The sequence below is a fragment of the Aspergillus saccharolyticus genome, assembly GCF_003184585.1.
Source record: "Aspergillus saccharolyticus JOP 1030-1 unplaced genomic scaffold BP01scaffold_1, whole genome shotgun sequence".
In the NCBI taxonomy this organism is placed as follows: Eukaryota; Fungi; Ascomycota; class Eurotiomycetes; order Eurotiales; family Aspergillaceae; genus Aspergillus; species Aspergillus saccharolyticus.
In genome coordinates this window covers 1,016,091-1,034,381 of record NW_020290611.1, presented here as the reverse complement: position 1 = coordinate 1,034,381, position 18,291 = coordinate 1,016,091, and the positions used below count along the sequence as shown (strand labels likewise).

The 18,291-nt window shown below is 52.4% G+C and overlaps 5 protein-coding genes across 5 annotated transcripts; 3 read left to right on the top strand and 2 right to left on the bottom strand.

The window, feature by feature from the left end:
• Positions 1 to 301: 301 nt before the first annotated feature.
• BP01DRAFT_331456 (5-oxoprolinase) lies at positions 302 to 4,383 on the top strand. Its single transcript, XM_025573050.1, has 2 exons — positions 302 to 2,892; positions 2,943 to 4,383. The coding sequence occupies exons 1-2, from the start codon at positions 370 to 372 to the stop codon at positions 4,263 to 4,265; spliced, it is 3,846 nt and encodes a 1,281-aa protein (XP_025435877.1). The 5' UTR covers positions 302 to 369; the 3' UTR covers positions 4,266 to 4,383.
• Positions 4,384 to 5,170: 787 nt separating this feature from the next.
• sidH (enoyl-CoA hydratase/isomerase family protein) lies at positions 5,171 to 6,124 on the bottom strand (the record flags this gene model as incomplete). Its single annotated transcript, XM_025573049.1, has 2 exons — positions 5,832 to 6,124; positions 5,171 to 5,760 (listed from the first exon to the last, which is right to left on the bottom strand). The coding sequence occupies exons 1-2, from the start codon at positions 6,049 to 6,051 to the stop codon at positions 5,171 to 5,173; spliced, it is 810 nt and encodes a 269-aa protein (XP_025435876.1). The 5' UTR covers positions 6,052 to 6,124.
• Positions 6,125 to 6,320: 196 nt separating this feature from the next.
• On the top strand, positions 6,321 to 7,894 carry BP01DRAFT_412755 (GNAT family N-acetyltransferase). Its single transcript, XM_025578965.1, has 2 exons — positions 6,321 to 7,371; positions 7,456 to 7,894. Exons 1-2 carry the CDS (start codon positions 6,409 to 6,411, stop codon positions 7,825 to 7,827), a joined length of 1,335 nt encoding a protein of 444 aa, XP_025435875.1. The 5' UTR covers positions 6,321 to 6,408; the 3' UTR covers positions 7,828 to 7,894.
• A 3,008-nt stretch (positions 7,895 to 10,902) lies between these two features.
• BP01DRAFT_8776 (putative histone acetyltransferase Spt10) lies at positions 10,903 to 13,098 on the bottom strand. Its single transcript, XM_025580195.1, has 3 exons — positions 13,056 to 13,098; positions 12,214 to 12,823; positions 10,903 to 12,069 (listed from the first exon to the last, which is right to left on the bottom strand). Exons 2-3 carry the CDS (start codon positions 12,709 to 12,711, stop codon positions 10,957 to 10,959), a joined length of 1,611 nt encoding a protein of 536 aa, XP_025435874.1. The 5' UTR covers positions 12,712 to 12,823; positions 13,056 to 13,098; the 3' UTR covers positions 10,903 to 10,956.
• Positions 13,099 to 15,397: 2,299 nt separating this feature from the next.
• Positions 15,398 to 17,164, top strand: BP01DRAFT_378499 (glycoside hydrolase family 71 protein; the record flags this gene model as incomplete). The annotated part of the gene is made up of 4 exons (XM_025577066.1): positions 15,398 to 15,523; positions 15,588 to 16,116; positions 16,176 to 16,401; positions 16,495 to 17,164. 4 exons carry the CDS (start codon positions 15,398 to 15,400, stop codon positions 17,162 to 17,164), a joined length of 1,551 nt encoding a protein of 516 aa, XP_025435873.1.
• Between the last annotated feature and the right edge of the window lie 1,127 nt (positions 17,165 to 18,291).

Sequence of the window (18,291 nt, the reverse complement as noted above, 5' to 3'; positions counted from 1 at the left end):
TCGCTAGAGTGAGGATTATAAGCCAGGGCCGATGTATGGATGCTATCTGCATACTTTGACAACGATTATCTCTAGTCATCTGCTTTTATCATGGAGTAATCATGGGATTAGCAAGATCGGCGTTATCGGCCCGGACTCTCCGCATGCCCCGCCGTCATCGGCCCGACACGTGATTCTTGACCAATGAGAATCCGGCCGCAGTAAATACAGCCGACTGACGACATCCGAAGCTTATCAACAGTTCTCCAAAGTGGGATATTATTTGAACCCCAGAAATGCCCCTCGCTGCCTTCCCCTCAATCTACAACTTCCAATACACAGTACCCTGATATCACACATCCTTCTTGTCTCACTTGAGAATCCGGCAAGATGACCGGGTCTGATGACAAGATCACCATTTCCATCGACCGTGGCGGCACTTTCACTGACGTCCACGCTGTCGTGCCCGGTCGCCCGGACATCATCTTGAAGCTCCTATCCGTCGACCCCGGCCACTATCAAGATGCACCCACCGAAGGTATTCGTCAGATCCTGGAGATCGTCACAAAGGAGTCATATCCCCGGGGAGAACCTCTAAAACTCGACCGCATCAAAAGTCTGCGCATGGGAACCACCGTGGCTACCAATGCACTGCTGGAGCGCAAGGGCGCTCGCTCAGCTCTTCTCACAACTAAAGGTTTCCGCGACCTGCTCAGAATTGGGGACCAGTCACGTCCCAATATCTTCGATCTGTCAATGGCAAGGCCTGGCGTCCTGCCCGAGAGCGTTGTGGAGATCAACGAGCGCGTGGTCCCATGTCACCCTCTCGCGGACAAAGATTGCTTCTCCGGGGCTCGAATTGTTGAAGGCACGACTGGGGACAAGTTCCGGGTGGTACAAGAACTCGACATGGAAGAAGTGCGGCGAGTTCTACAAGAATTGAAAAATCAAGGCTACCAGTCATTATCAGTCGCGCTGGTCCATTCGTTCGCATATCCTGAGCATGAGCAGCGGATTGGTGAGGAAGCGGAGAAGATGGGTTTCTCTGTGACATTGTCTTCGAAGCTGCAGCCGATGATCAAGGTCGTCCCTCGAGGTATGTCTGCCGCGGCAGACGCCTACCTCACTCCGGTCATCAAGACCTACATCGACTCCATTTCGGACAGCTTTGAGGGAGGACTTGAGAAGCAGAGCGAATGTCGCTTTGAGTTTATGCAGTCAGACGGTGGCCTGGTAGATTTCCGCAGATTCAGCGGGCTCAAAGCGATTCTATCCGGTCCGGCTGCTGGCGTGGTCGGATTCGCAGCAACCAGCTGGGACCCGCAGGAGAAGACACCAGTGATTGGGTTCGATATGGGTGGTACATCCACGGACGTGTCGCGCTATGCTGGACATCTTGAGCACGTCTTCGGGTCGAAAGTGGCGGGTGTTCTCATTCAGTCTCCGCAGCTTGATATCAACACTGTAGCCGCTGGAGGTGGTTCTATCTTGTCATGGCGGAATGGTCTGTTCTATGTCGGACCCGAGTCAGCTTCGGCCCACCCCGGTCCGGCTTGCTATCGCAAAGGAGGTCCGTTGACTGTGACCGACGCGAATCTCTTCCTTGGCCGGTTGTTGCCTGAATACTTCCCCCACATCTTCGGAGAAAACGAAGATGAAGCACTTGATCTCGAGGTCACCACAAAGCTATTCCACGAGCTCACTCAGAAGATTAACTCCGAGCGTAAGGAGAAGGGGCAGTCAGAATTTACTCCTGAAGAGGTCGCGTTGGGATTCTTGAAAGTTGCAGATGAATCAATGGCTCGTCCAATTCGCAACCTCACTGAAGCCCGTGGCTTTGAGACTGCTTCTCATCACCTTGCATGCTTTGGTGGTGCAGGAGGACAGCATGCGTGCACCGTCGCCGCTTCGTTGGGAATCTCTCGCATCATTATTCACAAATTCTCTTCTGTCTTGTCGGCTTACGGTCTGGCTCTGGCAGAGGTAGTCAAGGAATCACAAGAACCTCTATCGACTGAGTACTCATCCTCCCGATCAACGTTAGACAAACGTTTTGATGACTTGACTCAGGCGGCTGTCAAGGATATGGAGAGTCAAGGATTCCCCGCTGATCAAGTTCGACATGAACTTTACCTCAACCTGCGCTATGAGGGCTCAGACACTAGCCTCATGATCTTGAAGCCTGAAGACGACTCCGACTTTCTCGAAGAGTTCCGTGCCAGACATCGCAGAGAGTTTGGATTCAATTCCGACCGACCAGTCTTGGTGGACGATGTTCGTGTCCGTACGATCGCTTGCTCCAAGGTTCGCGAGGAAACAAGCCCTCTGGTACAACTCCGTGAAGCCACCATCAAGGATGTTAGTGGTGAACCAGACACCATCTCAAAAGTCTACTTCGATGGCAAATCGGAGCGCATTGATACACCCGTGTATCAGCTCAACAAGCTGGACAAGAACACGCGAGTGCGCGGTCCGGCTATCATCATTGACGAGACACAGACCGTAGTGGTTGCACCGAATGCTGAAGCCAAGATCCTAGACACTTGCATCGTCATTGACCTCGAGGAGCGGCCGAAGACTTCTGAAGATGAAGCCGCATCTTCTTCTGGAATTGACCCTATTCGTCTCACTATCTTTGGTCACCGTTTCATGTCCATCGCCGAGCAGATGGGCCGCACATTGCAAAAGACGTCAGTTTCGACAAACATCAAGGAACGTCTGGACTTTTCTTGTGCCTTGTTCTCCCCCGATGGCGGCTTGGTGGCTAATGCCCCTCACGTGCCGGTTCACCTTGGCTCAATGCAGTTTGCTGTGCGCTATCAACATCAGAAGTGGCTGGGCAAGCTTCAGGATGGCGACGTCCTGGTGGCAAACCACCCTAGCTGCGGTGGAACTCACCTACCGGATATTACTGTATGTGGCCATCTGATAATGGGTTAACGATTGCACTAACCATCAAATAGGTGATTACTCCTGTTTTCGACAAGCCGGGCGGGAGCGAAATTATGTTTTACGTTGCTTCCCGAGGCCATCATGCCGATATTGGTGGTATCTTGCCTGGGTCCATGCCACCGAAATCGACCGAGCTGTGGCAGGAAGGTGCTGCTATCGAAGGTGACAAGATTGTCAGCAACGGTGTGTTCGACGAGGAGCGGATGATTGAGCTTCTGGTACACCAACCAGCGCAATACCCCGGCTGCTCTGGAGCTCGATGCATCACAGATAACTTGTCGGACCTCAAGGCACAGATTGCTGCCAACACGCGTGGTATCTCTTTGATCCAAGCCCTCTTTGCAGAGTACGGGGTTGAGACTGTTCAGAAGTACATGTATGCCATTCAGGCCACGGCTGAGACCGCGGTGCGGAATCTGCTGAAGGAGCTGCACAAGAAGTTTGGCGGTCAGCCGTTGGAGGCAGTCGATTACATGGATGATGGGACACCGATCAAACTGAAAGTCACTATCAACGGAGAAGATGGGTCTGCGGTATTTGACTTCGAAGGGACCGGCCCGGAGGTCTACGGAGGCTGGAACGCGCCCATTGCCATCACCCACTCGGCCATCATCTACTGTCTTCGCTGCATGATCAATGCGGACATGCCTCTGAACCAAGGATGTCTTACCCCTATCGATATTCGGGTGCCATCGCCCAGTATCCTATCGCCCACGAAGGCGGCGGCCGTCGTCGGCGGCAACGTGGTCACCTCCCAGCGCGTGACGGATGTTGTTCTCAAAGCGTTCCGTGCATGCGCAGCCTCTCAGGGATGCTGCAACAATCTGACCTTTGGCACCAACTCCAAGAAGGACCCGGACACGGGCGAGACCATCCCTGGGTTTGGCTACTACGAGACGATTGCCGGTGGCAGCGGCGCGGGTCCCACCTGGAACGGCGAGTCTGGCATTCACGTGCATATGACGAACACGCGAATCACGGATCCGGAGATTCTGGAAAAGCGCTACCCGACGCTGCTACGCCAGTTCACCCTTCGGAACGGCTCTGGCGGCAAGGGCAAGCACCCGGGTGGCGACGGTGTGGTCCGAGAGGTGGAATTCTTGTCTAACATGGAGGTTTCCATTCTCTCGGAAAGACGTGTCTATCGTCCTTATGGTCTCGAGGGAGGTGAAGACGCTCAGCCAGGAATGAACCTGTGGGTCACTACGGACCCGGATACCGGTGTGGAGAGAAAGGTCAACATCGGAGGGAAGAACACAGTTTCTATGAAGACGCATGATCGGATTGTTATTATGACCGCCGGTGGTGGCGGTTGGGGTGCTGTATCTGCGTGATCTAGTGTGGTGTTAAGTATGATTGGATCAGGGATTGGACTGTGTTGAAGACTCATCTCGGGTTAATGTGACTAGCGAGGCGTTCGGATTAAGACACATGATAAAAAGTCTAATAACGCGAATTTGTGTTGTATGTAATCCTATAAATGGCAGGTGATCGAGCGACAAGACACCCCACTTCTATTTGAGTACCGCAAGGGTCAGTAGTGAATTGAAGAGGAAAGTGTGTCGAAAATGAGCAAAACACGTTCCAAGACCATACCGGTATCATAGCCGTAATATACTCAGCCGTGTATTCTGTCACAATACTATCTTGCGACATTACCGCTAGAAGATCAGATTAGACAAAGCGGATCAGATACAGGCCTAGCGAGGTGGGTCCCCTTCCAATCAAGGATCTGATTAGATTATCAAGAAGAAAAACCGCATTCCCACTAGACTTATTCAGGGAGTGACCCACGCCGAAGAATGCCGGCAGAGCTCCAGAATTACCCAGTGCCTCGGTTGAAGAGTGTGTGCAATTTGCTAAGGGTCGGAACGGGGGGTTTCTAAGACTCTGCTTCCGACCTTCTTAGTTTTCTTGCTGAATGCTTTACAAGTTTCATTCGCGTAACTAATAATAGTGGGATTGTGGTCCGACTCGTCTTTGAGTGCCTTTAGCTTCGAGTGCATCCCAACCTCCGACCGAGGTCGTTCTGTGGGTCAAGATATTGGTTTATTTGCCGCTCTCTTCCTCACGCTGTATCAATACTCCCTCCGTACAGGTGCCCCGAAAGTAGACGTAACATACAAACCTTCACAGTAACAATCACATACAAACGCAGCGGTATCATTGTTAAACAGCTAGCTCTTTACACAATACTCCGAGTAACCAGACCGAGTAGTACTGTGTATACAGAGTACTTCTACAACTTCGAAGCCTTCCACACCGGCGACCTCTTCTCCGCAAACGCCCTCACCCCCTCCTGGAAATTCTCCCCAGCAATCAACCGCCCATACCACTCCTCCACCAACCGCTCACTCCCTTCCTCCACACTCGCCACCTCCCATCCCAAATGCAACCCTTCGAGGGTCACCCGAATACTATCGGGACTGTTACTCGCAATCTCCACCGCGATTTCCACCGCACGCGCGACTGCCCCCTCAGCAGTGTCCACCACCTCATTCACCAACCCCCACCGCTCCATCTGCGCCGCCGAGAATGGCCGCCCCGTCAGCGCGACCTGCGCCGCGCGCTGCCGGCCCAGCACGCGCACCAGCCGCGGTAGCGAGCCCGCCACGGCCGCAATCCCGCGCTGCACTTCGGGGAGTCCAAACGTGGCGTTGCGGCTGGCGATGACGATGTCGCAGTTCGTGATCATCTCGAAGCCGCCGCCGAGGCAGAAGCCGTTGACGGCCGCGAGGATGGGTTTCGAGCCGCGGCGGCGGGGGAGTCCTGCTAGGCCTGGGGCGGTCATTTTGTTTTCGATCCCGCGGCTATTGAGGTCGTTCCATTCTGTAGATTTGCGCAGAAGAGGATTAGTTTTCGGGATGGGATTGGGGAGGTGAGGAATATTGGGATCTAACCTTTGAGATCGGCGCCAGCGCAAAATGAACCCCCTGCGCCGGTGATAATGGCGACACGCAGAGCTGGATGGGCGTCAAACCATTGCCAAAGCTGTTGGATTTCGGCGCTGGTGGCTAGTGTGATGGAGTTGCGTTTCTCGGGGCGGTTGAGTGTGAGGAGGAGGATTTGCGGAGTGGGGAAGGAGATGAGGCAGCCTCGGACTGTTGGATGGGAGTCCATGTTGGTGGTGGATGTGTGGAAGTCGAGAAAGAGGTGAGTTAATAGTAGGAGCTTTCGGGGGAGTAAAGAGGTAGAGAAAGGTGAGTAAGTAGAGGGAATGGTGAAATGTACGGAATGTTGTACGGAATCACTTACGAAAGATGTTTTTCGGCGGTAAAATTGAAGCTCCACTCGGCTGCTTGGCTCTCCGCGGGAGCAATTGGTTATTTGTTGCGTTGCTGCTCTCTGCCTCCCCATCTTCTCTCTTTCTTTCATCCTCCATCTCTCTCTCTCTCTCTCTCTCTCTCTCTTCTCTTTCCTCTCTCCTCCTTCTTCACTTCGCGCTCTTCATTACCTTGTCCTTCATACTATCTCATCATGACATCCACCAAGTCGTTACCCTGGGTCAAACTCCCCCATCCTTATCTCACATCCTACAAAATCCATGTTGTCTCCGAATCCACCACTCCACGAGTATTGCAACTCCGCCTACATGACAGCCATGTGGGCCAATCGCTCCCCGAGCCCTTCCACAACGATTCCCTGCACTACACCGACCTCAGCTACAACGATTCCGCCAAAGAAATTCCCCTGAACAACAACAGCCCATGGGCCCGTAGCCAACGCGCCCCCGGCACCACCTTCGACTGGTCCAGCGCCCGCGAACCCCCAACGCTGGCCCAGATCTGGAATGTCATTCACGCGACCTTCCTCACCCACCCTGAGCAAGAGGTCGTGCGCCTCGATCTCCACGGCCCCGGACACGAGGTCGTGCGTGAGGAATGCATCCGCACGGGACTGGCTGTCCCCTTCCCCTCGCCGCGCGAACCCTTCGGCAATGAAAACCAACCCTCGAACCTTCCTACCATTGTGCTCCTGCGGTCCGCCTTCTGGCAAGGCGCCGGGTCGCCGCTGGGCCCACGTCCCATCTGGGCAGTCGACCAAGGCACGCACGGCCAGCTCCGTCGCTCGGCCGGCCAGTACCCGCCCATGGCTCAGAACTACGAGTTTACCATGAAGTTCCCCGAGGAGCGCATCTACGCGCGCCACCCGATCCGTCCCGTCAAGCCCACCCCTGGTTCGTTGGTGTACAGTCGATACATCCCGCACCTGGACCAGCATTTCTCGCTGATGGCGGTGGACTGGCAGAACGAGGAGCATCTGCAGCTCTTCCACAAGTGGCAGAATGACCCGCGCGTCGCCAAGGGGTGGAACGAGACGGGCACGATCGAGCACCACCGCAACTACCTGCGCAAATTGCACGAGGACAAGCATGTGCTGTGCCTGTTCGGACGGTTTGATGATAAGCCGTTTGCCTATTTCGAGGTGTATTGGGCGAAGGTATGTTCCTAACCTCCCTCCCGGTGCGAGATAGACATCTCATTCGACGCAATTCCACTGACTGGCGTTTTGTCTGGCTTATAGGAGGACCACTACGGCGCTCACTACGATGCCGGCGACTACGATCGTGGCCGGCACTCCCTCGTCGGTGACAACAACGTGCGCGGCGCCTTCCGCGTCAATGCATGGTGGTCCAGCGTCATTCACTACATCTTCCTCGACGAGCCGCGCACCCAGTGCGTGGTCGGCGAGCCCAAGGCCTCGGGCGGCACAGTGCTCTCCTATGAGAACGCCCAGGGACTTACGGTCCAGAAATATGTCGACCTCGGCCACAAGCGCTCGGTGCACGTCTTTTGCAGCCGCGAGAAGTGGTTCCAGCTGTGTCCGCTCTGGTGGGATGGGCGCGAGCGTCCGCTCGAGAGCTCCGACCGCATGGCTTGGGATGCGAAGTTGTAGTTCTTGGGTTTAGATCAGTAGCACAGATTGGGTATATATTGTGATGAAACATATTTTATCAGTGGTGTATAACCTTCTTCTCTAACGGGTTAATTTGGTGAATTGGATCCGGCATCATGCGATGATGAATTGTGCGGGACGGCGCTGCATTATCGTACCTTACAGAAGTGGGTCTAAAAGCGGGGATGAAGGACCGTACTGTACGCTCCACTAACGGTATTACCACAGCTTGACGAATGCGTTTTTACAGTGACAATACATTGCATTCGAGTTGAATGGTATTCAAAACGCTCCGTACTGGTGGGAACTAGGTTCGTATTGAAACTGATGGTGCCTTATTTACCGAAGAAGAAACCATGAAGAAAGCAAAATGAATAGCATCACAAGAAAGGGGAGGATCTGTCCCATATATTGCTAGAGGACGACGAATCGTCCAATGGAAGTTCTCGGGTGTGGTTCAGAACAGCGTGAAGAGCATCGCTGAGCAACATTCTAGGCTTGTGACGTACAATAGTTCAGCCACGGGAGCATCGGGATGAATGTCATACTCGTTCAGCATAAGGGGGGTTCATGTCGCGGGAGGCATAAAAAATCTGAGATTTTTCAACAGGAAATGCCAATGCGAAACCACGAAGTACCAAACTCGCGGCCACCCACACCAAACGTGACCCATGAACCACGAACGAGCAGTAGAACATACCCGCGCGAACAGAAGCAGAACAGACCAGTCAACCAGTCTGCAAAGAGCAGAGCAGACCTTATAACCGGCCTGCAAGCAGTTATTGCACTTCTGTCCGACACCGCCGGATACATATACCGCAAAGGTTGAAGATTGGATAGAAAGTCAGCTATATACTTAGGCAGTCGCGGGGAATTACTAATTTAGAAAGAAAGAGTTCTTAATCTTAATAGAGATTAAAATATCTTGTTCAGGTGATAGTATAGATATTCGGGTAAGAACTATTCTTTAAGTAGTTTGTTACTAAAGCTAGCTGCGTCATTACAGCCGAAGAACCAGGTCTCTGTTTTACCGAGGAAAGCCCGTGCCTTGTTGGTGAGTATGGTGGAAGCTTCTCATGCCATGGTGGTTGAGATATCATTCGAGCGCGGTTGCTGGCGGTCCCCATGTATGGGAGTTGGGGAGCAGGTCGCTATGCTGCACTTGGAACGCAACAGGCCTTTTCCTGCAGCGGAGGTCTTGGTGTTACGTGGGAATTGTTGAGAAAGATGACACTGGATCATACACAGATGCAGCCCAGATCCCGTCCCAGCTTTTGTCAAGGTTATATTCAGTTTCTGTAAACTCCTGAAAGCCCAAGTAGCGACGATCGCCAGCGCCGGGGATTTATAGCATTCGGAGAATGGTCGCACCAGCCTACAATATCTCAGGACTCTGCCAAATATATTCTTCAGCGTATGCAATGGCGTAGCCTAGAATAGTAGCATAGTCATTGCAAGACCTAAACAAGAGTCTGGCTATGAAATTCAGCCGCTCGGCCAGGGTGCTTTGGAACATGACAGCACATGCTTGTTCTCGAGACCATATACGTCAGACCACTGACAATGCCCAGATACGATGGGAATAGCCTCAAGCCTCTCGGGTCGCAACATGGCTCCTCTCCCTTTCCGGTGTTGCAAACCCATTCTACAATGCTCGACTGTAGCCTTGGAGATGGCTGAAGGAATGTTCCCCAAGCTGCAGCAGACATTCATTCTCGTTCTCTGCGGCAGCCATCTCATCAATAGACTCCACAGACCTCCTTCTCCCTTTGTGAGGCTGCTATAATCTGCGCGAGTCATCTCTAAGCCCGAACCGCTCGGCGCTCATCACCAGGGCAGTTGTCTTAATCAAATGTAAGAATGTAATCATCACAATGGGGCGCTTCGTTCTCGACGTTATCTCGCGAATCTCACTTGAACGATTCATTGCTGACCACTGGCTCCGAACTACCCGTGCTCGAAGCAAGATCGTCTTTGCCATCGAATCTTTCAAGGCATACATTCGCACGCTCACATGGAGAGAGCTGAAACTGGCACTCTTCTCAGAATATGGCGAGCTCCGAAAAGTTCACTACAGACCGTGGCAAATGTCAGTAGGCTCGCACCAGAGATGGATTGGTAGACTCAACTGTCTTCTTCATCTTCTTCCACCAGAACTGCTTCGCTCCTGATTGTTGACGGAGGCCCGGAGGCCTCCTTGGCTGGGTCCTGACTGCCCTCATCACTAGATCTCTTAGACAGCCTCGATAGCTTCAGTCTTACCATTATCAAAGCCTCTAGTGACCCACGTCTAAACGGATACCTGAAGGACGGATGAACACGGTACTGCACGCTCTATCGAAGGGTAAGCAAGCCTGAACACCCTCCACCGTAGATGGTTGGTGGAAGGAGTGACACCCATAAGAAGCTCTCAAGTTGAGAGGGATCAGCCACAAGGGTGTTGACAATGATGTTCTGCATGGGGTCTGCAGTTTGTCTGGATAGAAGGAAAGGTGTATCAGACGTTAAGAGTGCAGTAGGATACAGAGAATTGTGGTCATCTCCCCATCAAGTATGGTGTATAAAATGACAAATTGCACAGCTGGAGGTGGGTTGGGGAAATTGAGCAAGAATGAGGAAGGAGGGAAGAGGAGGGAGGAAGGAAGTGCTTAAGGTGTTGGTGGTTGGGATTGAAGAGGACCGGGAACACGTGGGTGAATGGTCTCGATACCTTGAATAGACAATATGGTACTAGTGAATGGGCCTCACTTAAATGCAGTCCATGAAGGTAACCTTCTGGAGAGGCAGGCTATATTTATTCAAGATAGGTAGGATGTGCGAATTGGAAGACCTCATTCACCAAGACCTCACTCTTTCAAGTCTAATCTGACTTGGAGTTGCAGAGCAGAGAGCACTGCTTGCTGGCAGTAAGATTACGACAAGATGGCGCGCGGTTTTCGAGCTAGGAGCAATGATTGCTTTGATTGCTGTTATCGACGTCCTGTACTCGATATCTTGGTTAAAAATCAGGTCAAAGATATGAAATTGTCAATGTCAAACACTACGCTGGTTCAATGCTTCTATGATTAGCCCCGTCTATATGATGCTGAAACCCAACCAACCACGCCCTGACTTAGCAGTTACGCCATGCTATACAAAATCCAACTCGTCATCTTGCTGACCAACGTAATCATACTTCGCGAGAATCTGGTCGTGGTGCACGTCATGCGCTTGCGAAGGTACCAGCCCCAGCGCGCTTTCATGGAGGGAGGCCGAGGGATCGGGATCTGTGGGATCATCGACCATCATATGATAGTCGTGGCTCGTGTGATGCCGCACTTCGTCCTCAAAACTCGTACCATGTAATGTATGTGCACCGTGCGAGTAGGGATCGGTAATCGGGTCGTGGGGGTGAAATCGGGGCAGTTGTTGGTGAATGTTCATGATCTGGGGGTCGAGTGGCAAGCCGGTGTAGTCGGTTATCGATTCCACCGTCCCTGACACTACGCCGTTATGGGTCGTTACGAAGGGGTTCTGGGCTGAATGTGCATGCATGTCGGCCGGGTGGTCCATGAGAGCATGTGCCCCCATGAGGGTGCTGGTCGGAATGGTGGGATTCACATGCATTGCAGTCTCGGGCTCCTCGTTCTCCTCCAGCTCGTTCTCTTCTTCCATGTCTTCCATGTCTTCCATTTCCGGTGTGCTATCGTTCATGAAACCGTTCACAATGGCCGGCTTCAAAGTCTCTTTGCACTCCGGGCAGTCCCGGATTACGCGACTGACCGTTTCCTTGATGCGGACCCAGTGGTATTTGACAGCAATGGCGGCTGTGGTCTTGTTGATGCCGGCGTGTTGTTGAAGATGCATCTCTCGGGCAATATCGTACTGCTGCTGGGGGTCCGACACTACTTCCTTGTCTTTGAGCATCAACTTCTCACCCGTTCCGTCCGTGTCCTCAACCAGCTTGTAGTGAGTGGCGGCGCTCCGCAACCGACTCTTTTCCGCACGATCCGCCCCGCGAGGATATTTGGAATGCTTGAGATAATACCGAATCTTGTCGAACCGATCTTGTGTCGCTGAGTCTTCTCCATCCGGACCGAGATCGCGCCCGTAGATGATGGCATCGACGTACTGGCCTGGGTTGGACATCAGTCGCCCACCGCCAGGCACTCTCCCAATACGCTTGAAGCCTAACGCGTCCCACAGACGGCAGGAGGCCACATTACTTTCGTAGACCAGGTTGAAAACAGCATAGGTGTATCCCTAGTCAAAGTTAGACTTCTACGAACGGGATAGCCGCTAAGCGACACAAGGCCACATCGTCACGGGAAGGTGAGGGGAGTGTCGCAAGGGTGACCTTCTGGAACCAGTTTCGGTGACCGTGCAATCTGCGTTGCATATACTGACCATTTTAGGAGCCCATTCGAGGTATCCTTCGCCCATCAGCCGACCTACACCTTTGTTGCGAGCCGCATCGGTAACAATGAACATGCCGTTACAGACGTGGCTACTACGGCCTGGATAGTTGGGTCTGATGTTGAAACTACCCAGGCAGAGCTTGGCCCAGTTGGCTCGCTGACGGCCCATCAACTGGACTTCCTGCACGCTCTTTATGTCCCCCAGGAGCATAATCGCTCCGAAGTTGGAGAACCAGTACGATCCGAATTGTTCCAGGGGGATGGGATCGATCATGGCATACGTGTCCCCGCCTTCGATCTCTTTGTTCAGTTGCTCGGACAGATACGCCAACAGTGATCGTGGCACCAAGGCAGCAGATGTGAAAGGCACGAGAGTTGCAATGGTGACGCGATCCCTGAGGGTTACCTGGCGCGGAACAATCTCCGGCGGCAGTTCATTATCGGTAGGAATCACCGTGCCAACTAAATCGCCATGGACAGCAGGCATGTTGATGCCCTGAGACGGGCAACAAGCCGGTCAAGAAACTGGATGCACACGGTTAGTTGACTACAAACGGGAATAGTGTGTAAAAAAGAGTGGGGAGGGATGGATTAGAGAGCTGTGGTGGTGAGTCGCGTGCTTATAGATTCTTATCTGATCAAAATCGAGATCCATGGTGGGGACGAAAAAGCGGGGGAGAGACGGAGGGGGCAAAAGGGGGGATGGGAGGCACATCATGGATAAGGGGGGAAAGAGGGAGGAAGGGAGGGAGGGTTCCAGACTTTCGAACCACATAACCATATAGAACTTAGAAAAAAAAAAAAAAGCAAGGCAGAGTAGAGAGCACTGACTTTTCAAGGTTTTTGTTTCGGAAGAACAATTGGGTAGCAGGCGACAAAACCGGGAAAAGCACATCAAGGACTGCCGAGAGTCTTTCGAGAGGCCGGAATGAAGTGAACGCAAGAATGAGAAATTGTCGTCCCGCCCGCACCCTTCGGCCCGGAAATTATTGTTGTTCCGGGACTGGGATGGTTTGCTTGGTTTGCAACTCCCATCCCGCAGACTATCCTCCGCCAGTATGTAGTGGCTTCTGTCTTTATTGCTTTCAGCCTGCATCTTATTGCCGTCTCGTGAGATGAAAGATCATCGAACGCCATTGTGCTCATATCTTTGCTCTTTGTCATCGATTCTGTGATCATCTCGATTCAAGTCGCTAGCTTTCACGACGATAACATGTAACATTAATGGTTTCATCGATATCATTGAAGCTAGCTATGACTTCTTCTGTTGTCGTCTTTGTCGACTCTGAACGGGAGTCTACTTGACGAGGTGTGTATTGAAAGATGCAAGAAGTGAGGAATGGTGTCCCCGCCGCAAATAGCCTCCCATCAGGTTCTTTTGCTATACTTGGTCACTTCCAAAACTCCGTGGCAATGCCCTTCTTTGAGCTTGCACACATCCCCTTTCGAGCGATTTCATGGACATGGTTCAGATAGTTGCGGTCTCGTGTCATAGCGTTTGTCAAGGTTGCACTGGGTGGATCAGCCAAAGAGTTAAAGCTCGGAGGATTATATCCAACACCGGTCACAATTAGTTCATGTTTAACAGCTATCTTGGTGATCAAGGCAAGACTGTAAAGCATATCCCGTCTCGAAACTGAAGCAAACGAGTATATAGTCACATGGGCCTCTGTAACACCTTCTTCGCGAGTTGAGCTTAGGGTAAAGGCCCTTCTAAGCCCCCCTCCCCTCTCCCCCTGCAGGCCAGCCCGCCTACACCCCGGCCTGCGATGGAAGATACACCGCAAAAGCCTCAACCTGGTAGCATCTCTAGCAAAGATCGCGGCCTCCACAACCTCAACATTCAGTGGCAAAACAACTGCATATGTTCCGATTGTCTGGTGATAGCATCGCGTGGCTGATATGCCAGCCATGTTACCCCGCAGCTCTCGCATATGTCATGCCGGGGCTGCAAGAAAAAGCAAGTCGGAGCCCACAGGCTTCATGCATATATGCAGTGCTCACTGGGTTGCATTGGGCTGAAAACGCGCACAACCCTGAAGCTGGGAGAAATACTCTTCGTGTGCATGGATGCGGCTTGAAAGCGTTAGAACTTAGGAGTGGCTGCCCGCAGGCTGGATGTTTCGAAGCATTAAGATCATCCGTCTGTATCACATTCGGACAATGGCAGCACCAATCAGAAACCCAAACTGGCCTGTAATTCCAGGTGGCACAGACTCAAGTTCTATCACCGCTAGTCTTGTGGTATCTCATCCGGGGAAGCAGATCACTTCTCAACGTCTTCTGAGCCATCTGAGACGTCCAAGGGCAGTCTCGGCTTCGTCTGTGGCTATTGCCTTTCTCTCCCCGTTCGATCCGTCGAGTCGACAGTGATCGCTAGATCAACTTCGATGCTCGAATCAGATGCTTACGACTCATCACACTGACGGCAACAGACCGGTGGATGCAATGCTTCTGTAGCATCGCGAAGCCCAGGATTGCCTTTTGCGGACGCGATCAGGCTCCGTCCTCGTTCCAAGCCCATACTCTTCCCAGTGCGACATTTCGGAAATCCCTTCGAAGGCAAACGACAAGGACCGTTTGATGCGATTCAGTGTAATTCTGTCTGCTACCCGTCGTCTCACAGGAGCAACGCTGTTGGGAGAGCTCTTTTGGCCCCATGATGCCTTCTTTGGGGGCCTCTGATATTATTCGCCGGGACATCATCGGCGATGACAGTATATAATGAGCTGAGTGGGAGCTCAATTTCGTTGACAGTCAATAAGGACAAGCGCAGATCATCAAAGCATCCAAGCTGACATCCGAAGGGGAGATTTTCGTCTGATAATTGGAGCATTCTTTGTTGCCAGTGGCTTGGAAGGATTCCACCCGCCGGTTCCTGAAACTCAGGGTTCAGTCGGACTATGCAGCCATTGCATCTTAGCGATAGCCCTGAATAAATACCTACAGCCTCATCGCTTGTTCTTCCTTCTTCACCTCACCTCTTGTTCTTCCTTTCTCTACCTTCTTTTCTCTTTCCATTCTCTCTTTTCCTGACGTGTATCAAGGGGTTGATCCTCTGCTCACATTCCTTTACACCAATTCTACTACAGACTGTGTCTGTTTCATTCTTGATTGCGTTTCTGTTTCTATTCATTCCTTATTCAATTTCTGACTGCTTCTGACGCCATAAGATGAAGCTCTGGAAGCTATCATTTTACGCTCTTGCCGGGCTGGCTTCCCTGGCAAGCAGCGTCCCCGTCAGCACCAACTCGACCGTCGCCGCGAGCGGCGACAAACTGGTCTTCTGTCACTTCATGGTGGGTGGAGGACCCTGTTCGAAGCTCGTCCGGGTCGGTACAGCAGACTAACCATGAGCGCTAGATCGGTATCACCAGTAATCGGAACAGCGCTGCTGATTATGACGACGACATGAAACGCGCAAAGGCGCTGGGGATTGACGCCTTTGCACTGAACATCGGCGTGGACCCTTACACCGACACGCAGCTGAACTTTGCATACGAGTCCGCTGCCCGGAACGATATGAAGGTCTTCATCTCTTTCGACTTCAACTGGTACAACACTGGACAGGCTACGACGGTCGGGCAGAAGATCGCCCAGTACGGCAACCGGCCGGCCCAGCTCAAGGTGGACGGCAAAGTATTTGTCTCCTCGTTTGCGGGTGATGGCTTGGATGTGCAGCAGATGAAATCTTCCGCGGGCATGGATGTCTATTTTGCGCCCAATTTCCACCCAGGCCAAGGGGACTTCAGCAAGATCGACGGGGCGCTTAACTGGATGGCGTGGGACAACAACGGAGATAACAAGGCCCCAAGCGCCGGCCGCAATGTCACCGTCACCGAGGGAGACCAATCATACGTCAAGGCGCTGGGAGGAAAAGGATACATCGCTCGTAAGTGTTTTCGGTCTGTCTCTGGAAGTGTGAAATTAATTCATTCATTCCTGTCGCAGCTGCCTCCGGTTGGTTCTTCACCCATTTTGGGGGAGAAGTGCCGTACAGTAAAAACTGGGTCTTCCCTGGGGATCTGCTCTGGTATAACCGCTGGCGGGAAATCCTGACTTTGAGCCCTCGCTTTGTCGAGATCATCACCTGGAATGATTATGGCGAATCACATTACATTGGTCCCTTATCGTCCCCCCACACCGACGACGGCGCCTCTAAGTGGGTGATGGATATGTGAGTTTGGACCCTTTTCCCACTATTTAGTTTCTGACCAGTCGAGTCTGTTTCACATCTTCCCTGATGGCTAACGGCATTCCAACCCGATAGGCCACACGACGGATGGCTGCAAATGTCCAAGCCTTTTATCGCTGCCTACAAGGCCGAGGCCACGACGGTTGATCCCTACATCACCGAGGAGAAGCTGATTTATTGGTACCGACCGACGCCGAAGGGGGTCAGCTGCGACAACACCGACACGACGATGGAGGGCAGCCCCAACAACGCCAGCGGCAACTTCTTCCGCGGCCGACCCAACGGCTGGGAGACGATGGAGGACGCGGTGTACGTCGTCTCGCTGCTCAAGTCGCCGGCCACGGTGCAGGTCACCTCGGGCAAGAATGGGATGCAGACCTTCACGGCCCCCGCGGGCGCCAGCGCCTTCACCGTGCCCATGGGCGTCGGCCAGCAGCAGTTCACCCTCGTGCGCAACGGCCAGACCGTCCTCAGCGACACCAGCCTCAAGGACATTGTCGACACCTGCATCTGCGGGCTGTACAATTTCAACGCCTACGTCGGCACTGTGCCCGCCCCGTCCACCATCGACAAGCTCGGCCCCGTCGGCCTGGCCTCGCTGTCGCAGGGGCTGCGCACCGCCTGTCCCACAAACACTCTGGGGGCCAACCGCGTCGGTGTCGCCAGTGTCACCGCGAGTGTCAGTCTCATCCCCAGTGTTAGCGCAACCCCAACTCCCACTCCTTCTTCCTCTTATTCCAAGTAGATGGTTTAATTATCCATTTTCTTGGACAAATTTGTGATCTACCGGGTTGGTCATTCAATTCTTCAAATTTGGTTATTCATACATTCTGTTTCTTCATTTTGATGATTTTTTTGGGTGTAGCCAACGCTACCCATGGATCTGGAATCACTTTCTTTTTCTTGAGGTATTCTTTAACTTAAGCGCTGGCGCTGATTAACCTTCCTTTTGAAACACGACCCTCTTTCCCCAGCGCTAGCCCTGTCATCTCTTCTCGCTTATCATGAGTCTTCTCGATCCTCGATACCTTTAGGAGTAACAAACCAAGAACCAAAAAATGAACCCATTTCATATCTTCAAATTGAGATTGAGATTCCGATCGTAGAGATCTTCCACACCTAGCAGCGAAACAATCATGGATGACTTGAAGATTAGTAGTCCAATGCCAGCCCACCCCCACTGCTCCGTACTGAGAGTGACATGGTGGATCTACCCTTCGGTAGTATAGTAAAGATCAGCACAAGCTACGACGAACTTTGTAGATTCTCTTCCCCATTGACCCGGGATCATCCCCACGACACTTCAAACCTCTAACAGACCATCCCAGATCATCCCCAGGATCACCCCACACCAACAACACTTCACCCCCTCGAAAAGTGTGCAAAAAAGAAGGGCCAATCCAAACCGTTCCACGATTTCAAACCGCACATCTCTTCCTCCCCTTGTCCACCGTGACGAAAGCTGATTGATCGTATTTATTTAAGCTTGACTGAAGACAATTACAGTTAACTACCAAGTGACTGTCTACTTTCCCCCTCCCCAACCCAGGGAGGTTATGGGAGACAGGCCGGCTCCATACTAGATTACCTGTTCAAGGGTGTTTACCGTTTTGCAACTGCGCCCATGCCTTGAGGTCAGTTTCTGGCTGGAAACTCGGGATTCATGTGTACTGTATCTGTACCTGGTGATTACGCGTTTATCGAAGAAGGTAATAGTATAATACGCCGACGAAGGGGGGGATTAAATAGTGGGGTTGTCTGTTCAAATTGTCTCCTTGAGGCTCCTACTGTGTAATCCCCCTCTACGTTGAAGGTACGTACTCTCTGTCTGTTGGAGTGGCGGGTGGCGTGACACGATGAGTTGAGAGGAAT

Bases quoted from the DNA above. Each gene is read 5' to 3' on its own strand.
- BP01DRAFT_331456 (XM_025573050.1), top strand. From the start codon at position 370: ATGACCGGGTCTGATGACAAGATCACCATTTCCATCGACCGTGGCGGC. The intron at 2,893-2,942 runs GTATGTGGCCAT...ACCATCAAATAG, and splicing joins CTCACCTACCGGATATTACT to GTGATTACTCCTGTTTTCGA.
- BP01DRAFT_412755 (XM_025578965.1), top strand. From the start codon at position 6,409: ATGACATCCACCAAGTCGTTACCCTGGGTCAAACTCCCCCATCCTTAT. The intron at 7,372-7,455 runs GTATGTTCCTAA...TCTGGCTTATAG, and splicing joins TCGAGGTGTATTGGGCGAAG to GAGGACCACTACGGCGCTCA.
- BP01DRAFT_8776 (XM_025580195.1), bottom strand. From the start codon at position 12,711: ATGCCTGCTGTCCATGGCGATTTAGTTGGCACGGTGATTCCTACCGAT. The intron at 12,070-12,213 runs GTCAGTATATGC...AACTTTGACTAG, and splicing joins TCGAATGGGCTCCTAAAATG to GGATACACCTATGCTGTTTT.